This window comes from Ranitomeya imitator, chromosome 2 (assembly GCF_032444005.1).
Source record: "Ranitomeya imitator isolate aRanImi1 chromosome 2, aRanImi1.pri, whole genome shotgun sequence".
NCBI classification, from domain to species: domain Eukaryota; kingdom Metazoa; phylum Chordata; class Amphibia; order Anura; family Dendrobatidae; genus Ranitomeya; species Ranitomeya imitator.
In genome coordinates, this window is record NC_091283.1 from 32,693,477 (window position 1) to 32,699,476 (window position 6,000).

The 6,000-nt window shown below is 40.7% G+C and overlaps 1 protein-coding gene across 1 annotated transcript in view; it reads right to left on the reverse strand.

Moving 5' to 3' along the window:
* The window catches only part of LOC138667130 (uncharacterized), a 95,502-nt gene extending 90,502 nt beyond the window's left edge, over positions 1-5,000 (reverse strand). Inside the window, exons 1-2 of the mRNA XM_069755439.1 lie at positions 4,837-5,000; positions 2,432-2,562 (exon numbers count right to left, since the gene is read on the reverse strand). Of these exons, the coding sequence (XP_069611540.1) occupies positions 2,432-2,562; positions 4,837-4,950 (245 nt within the window). The 5' untranslated portion in view covers positions 4,951-5,000. The remainder of the gene's footprint in view (positions 1-2,431; positions 2,563-4,836) is intronic.
* Positions 5,001-6,000: the final 1,000 nt, after the last annotated feature.

Genomic DNA, 6,000 nt, shown 5'->3' on the forward strand with positions numbered 1-6,000 from the left:
CCAAGTTTCCAACTTATCCAGATCCATCTGTAGCAGAATACTATCTTCTCTTGTATTAACTGCTTTACATAGTTTTGTATCATCTGCAAATATCGATATTTTACTGTGTAAACCTTCTACCAGATCATTAATGAATATGTTGAAGAGAACAGGTCCCAATACTGACCCCTGCGGTACCCCACTGGTCACAGCGACCCAGTTAGAGACTATACCATTTATAACCACCCTCTGCTTTCTATCACTAAGCCAGTTACTAACCCATTTACACACATTTTCCCCCAGACCAAGCATTCTCATTTTGTGTACCAACCTCTTGTGCGGCACGGTATCAAACGCTTTGGAAATATCGAGATATACCACGTCCAATGACTCACCGTGGTCCAGTCTATAGCTTACCTCTTCATAAAAACTGATTAGATTGGTTTGACAGGAGCGATTTCTCATAAACCCATGCTGATATGGAGTTAAACAGTTATTCTCATTGAGATAATCCAGAATAACATCCCTCAGAAACCCTTCAAATATTTTACCAACAATAGAGGTTAGACTTACTGGCCTATAATTTCCAGGTTCACTTTTAGAGCCCTTTTTGAATATTGGCACCACATTTGCTATGCGCCAGTCCTGCGGAACAGACCCCGTCGCTATAGAGTCACTAAAAATAAGAAATAATGGTTTATCTATTACATTACTTAGTTCTCTTAGTACTCGTGGGTGTATGCCATCCGGACCCGGAGATTTATCTATTTTAATCTTATTTAGCCGGTTTCGCACCTCTTCTTGGGTTAGATTGGTGACCCTTAATATAGGGTTTTCATTGTTTCTTGGGATTTCACCTAGCATTTCATTTTCCACCGTGAATACCGTGGAGAAGAAGGTGTTTAATATGTTAGCTTTTTCCTCGTCATCTACAACCATTCTTTCCTCACTATTTTTTAAGGGGCCTACATTTTCAGTTTTTATTCTTTTACTACTGATATAGTTGAAGAACAGTTTGGGATTAGTTTTACTCTCCTTAGCAATGTGCTTCTCTGTTTCCTTTTTGGCAGCTTTAATTAGTTTTTTAGATAAAGTATTTTTCTCCCTATAGTTTTTTAGAGCTTCAATGGTGCCATCCTGCTTTAGTAGTGCAAATGCTTTCTTTTTACTGTTAATTGCCTGTCTTACTTCTTTGTTTAGCCACATTGGGTTTTTCCTATTTCTAGTCCTTTTATTCCCACAAGGTATAAACCGCTTACACTGCCTATTTAGAATGTTCTTAAACATTTGCCATTTATTATCTGTATTCTCATTTCTGAGGATATTGTCCCAGTCTACCCAGTCTAGGGAGGTATTCCCTTTAATCCTCTCACTTCACAAAGGGAGACCTGCATGTTCAATCTATAGGTATAGGTAACTCCCAGTCTATCCAAGATGGCTTGGATTGGCTGCTATTTACCTCCTCAATGGAAATTTGCATGAGGGGGTAGGAGAGAGCACTACAGAGTCATAGAGATTTTTAATATTTTCTATGACAACGTGTAATATTGATGAAAGAAATAGTTTCTTCCTTAAGGCTATGTGCACACGTTCAGGATTTCTTGCAGAAAATTCCTGAGAAAAACCTGAAATTTTCTGCAAGAAATCTGCATGCATTTTTTGCGCGTTTTTGCCACGTTTTTGATGCGTTTTTTTTCCAGACATTTCCCAATGCATTTTAGGCTGTGTGCACACGTTGCTGATTTATCGCGTTTTTTTCGCGATAAAAACGCTATAAAACCGCAAAAAAAAAAGCATGCAATATGCATCCCGTCATTTAGAATGAATTCCACATGTTTTGTGCACATGATGCGTTTTTTTCCGCGAAAAAAACGCATCGCGGTAACAAAAACGCATCATGTTCATTAATTTTGCGGGGTTTTTTTTTGCCGATTTCCCACTATAAAATGCATTGGGAAATGTCCGGGAAAAAAATGCATCAAAAACACGGCAAAAACGCTGCAAAAACGCGGTAAAAACGCATACAGATTTGTTGCAGATTTCTTGCAGAAAATTTCAGGTTTTTCTCAGGAATTTTCTGCAAGAAATCCTGAATGTGTGCACATAGCCTCATAGTGGGAAATCCGCAAAAAAAACCCCGCAAAATTAATGAACATGCTGCGTTTTTTTTTACAGCGATGCGTTTTTTTCACGGAAAAAAAACGCATCATGTGCACAAAGCATGCGGAATTCATTCTAAATGATGGGATGCATATTGTATGCTGGTTTTTTTTGCGGTTGTATAGCGTTTTTATCGCGCGAAAAATCAGCAACGTGTGCACACAGCCTAATATTCAGAAAGTTCTGAAGATTTGCCAATTCTTATTAAGGAGATGTTGGTTCCAATCAAAAATATTAATGGATACTGTGAGTTATGAATTAGATGACCATCAATAATTTCCAAGAAACTTACGGATTGAAGATTTGTATTATCGTTCCTTCCTTCTCTCCGAGGGATAGTTTGACATAAGCATAATGCAAATCTTTCAGAGCATTCAGTGTGTCGCGGGACACTATGGATTTTATGTTCCACAGGCCATTTATCTGTAAAGATAGGATGTACAAAACATAAAGGTAGATCATGCACAGAACTATTTCCTTGATTTTCCAATTCCAAAAAGTGATTGCATATTGTTAAGACCTCCGTGCCCTCGTGACCCTGAGAGTGAAGGGGATGCAGCATTGGTTTAAGGCTTTGCTATCTGTAGGGTAGATTGTTTGTTTGATTGTAGGGGCCGTAAGCAAGGGTATAACCATCGTTGTGACAGAGAGTTCATCCTCGACCAGGCCCGTGCAGGAGGAAGGCTCGCCGACGTCGACTTCAACTGGATATACATCGTTGGTCGCACATTCAGTTGAAGTGTATTGCAGTGCAGGGACTCTCCGGCTCCCTGTCCTGCAATACACGCTGCCGGCCAATCACAGGCCGTCAACTGATGAAGGCATGCCAGTCACGAGTGACGCATGGCAGTGACTTCATACGGTGCCCGTGTCGGTACATTGAAGTCAGCTGCCGGCTACAGAAGAGGACATCACACGTCATAGGAGTAGAGGAAGGTAAGAAGAAAAGTTTATTTTTTTTATGTCTTGTGGAAAAAAACAGACATTATATCAGGAAGGGCCCAGGATGGGGTAGTTATACCAGACTGGGATACACTACACAAGGAATTATTATACCTGGAAGGGGCCCATGATGGTGAGCATTATTATAGGATCATTGTGGGTCATTGTGCCAGGAAGGGGCCCAGGATGGGGGACATTATTACAGAAAGGGGCCCAGGATGGGGGACATTATTACAGAAAAGGGCCCAGGCTGGGGGACATTATTACAGAAAGGGGCCAGGATGGAGGACATTATTACAAAAATGGGCCAGGATGGGGACATTATTACAGAAAGTAGCCCAGGATAGAGACATTATTACATAAAGGGGCCCAGGATGGGGGACATTATTACAGAAAGGGGCCCAGGATGGGGGACATTATTACAGAAAGGGGCCAGGATGGAGGACATTATTACAGAAACGGGCCCAAAAATGGGGACATTATTACAGAAAGGTGCCCAGGATGGGGGACGTTATTACAGAAAGGTGCCATGATAGGGACACTTACATGTATGTATATGAAATAGAATACTACAAAGGCCCTTACATCTGACCAAGGTAGACGTGGGGGCTCAGATCCATATTTTGCACCGAACCCCATGGAACTCTGGTTACACCACTGGCTGTTAGATAACAGGGCAGAAACATTGTGTTGTGGCCCTGAATTATACTGCAGCTCTCATTCAGAATAAGAGAGCTGCAGCATCACTACTGCCATTACACAATGCGCCAAGCTCGGCCAGTTCCTTGTGCCTCTGGATATCACTCACTTTATATATACAGTTTTTTTCCCTGGTGTAAATGCTCCATTTTTTCTTTGATTCTTCCATAAATGTCTACTTTATTGACCAAATGTAAATGCCGCTGTTCTCCTGAATTCGGCAATGTTTTTCTTGTGTTCCTGCTCCTCTCTAATCCTGAGATATGGCATCTTCTTCTGTTTATGTGAATCTAGTCTTTTTTATCCAAGTGGGTGTAGTCTTCAATTCTTCCTTGTGGGCGTATCCTGTAGAACTACGCCTGTTTGGCTACAAAGACTAGATTTCTACACCGAGAAGAGGAGGGTATATCTCAGGAACGGAGAGGCGTAGGAACAAAAGAAAAACAGCGTCCGATTCAGGAGAACAGCAGCTTTCATATTTGTGGCAAGTGATAGGTCCTCTTTAGTCCCTGGAAAAAACAATAAGCATAATTTTTCCAAACAGAATCACTGGTTTATATGGATGCCTGGCGGAACACCTTGGACAATCAGCTTATCTTCTCAGTGACCACATTGTGAAAGATGTCTGTAAGGGGGCAACCCCTTTAAGCCTAGTGGATAGCCTGCTAGGAAGGTGCATAACCCAGGGATTTATGGAACCAATTAGAGGGAATTCTGTATTTTTCGTTTCCATTTAGGGATCTTGTAAACTGAGTAACAGGTAAGTGGAGTAGAGGGAACCATTTTATATCATAAGGCGGCAGAACCTTGGAAAATACCATGTTACTATCCAGTAATACTAGGAAAAGGAACGTGGAGTTGTTTTGACAATAGATAAAAAAAAGGTACAAAAGACCAAAATGGATAAAACAACATAACATAATAAGGATCCTATAGTAATGGAGAATTAAAAAACTAAAAAAAAAAAATAGATATACAGCATAGACAAAGTATCTGGAGAAATTCAGAAGAAGGTAAAGACAATTTAATTAGAAGTCTTCTATCCTGCCTACTTACCTGGGTGAAATCGATGGGTAGCGTCTTAATTTCTGGGCAAGGATCTGAGGAGCTCACCCAGGTTACATGAAGGAGAGAAACAAGAATCAGTCGGAGGGTGGTAGAGATCTTCATGGTTGACGAGACCAGTGAAAAGAGACCTGGCTTTCTGTATTCCAGGAGCGAACTATGAAATAACCTTCAAATTACTCAACAGAACAAAAAAAAGCAAAAAGCGCCAGTATCCTGCACCAGGGGTCAACGATTAGAGGTGAGGAAACAAGCCAAATATTGACTCAGATCATGCAATAAGGAAAACAGAATATTTAACCCTTGGCTCTCAACCTTTTACCCATAGATTTTTTTCATATGTTGCAAAGAAAACCCCATTCATTTGGATATGCCATACATGTAGAGGAAAGGTGATCTCATAGGGAAGAGAACAAGATGTCCACCTTCCTGGTGTTGGTACAACTGATGGTTGCCTTCTCCTCCTTACTTCCATCACTAACTGGAGAAAAGTGTCAGGGACACCTGTCTTAAATATCAAATTCAGTTTTTCCCTTTCATCTTTGTCCATCTTATTTGCTGATAGGCAAAGTGGAAATCATATAAAGAATCATCTTGTTCATTGGACAAAGAAAAGTAGGTACTAAGGTAGTCCCTCTCGTGAAGACCTCCATGGGAGCCAGAGACGCACCAGAACTTATATCTTCTATGAGGTCAGCGGGGAACGAACGGCACTATTAGCAAGCAAAGGGATGTGGGATTGGACCAAGGGTCAAGAAATTGTTGTAAGAAGGGAACCAACGCAATTCCTTCGAGTTCTAGGTGGCCAAACGCATCTCCATTAATGGTTCTCCCATTTAGATGTCTACTTTGAAGCCTCATTTAGTGCATATATTTTACTGTCCAACTATGGTAGAGATTCGGTGATGTGACTCAACTCTTCCAGTGGTGGCTCATCTCACCCAGGCTTGTTTAGTATGGGGACGATTGGCCACAGTTAAGTATTTTTTTTCTTTTAGAGATATTTTTGAGCATTTATTACGTACTGAATCTTTCCTGATAGATACTAACATTTTCTGTGTTACGTAAAAATAATGCCAAAAAAGGCACACTGATGCTAATAGTTTCCAGTATGATTAGGGTTACAAAGTGTAAAAAGCACCTAACATAATATTT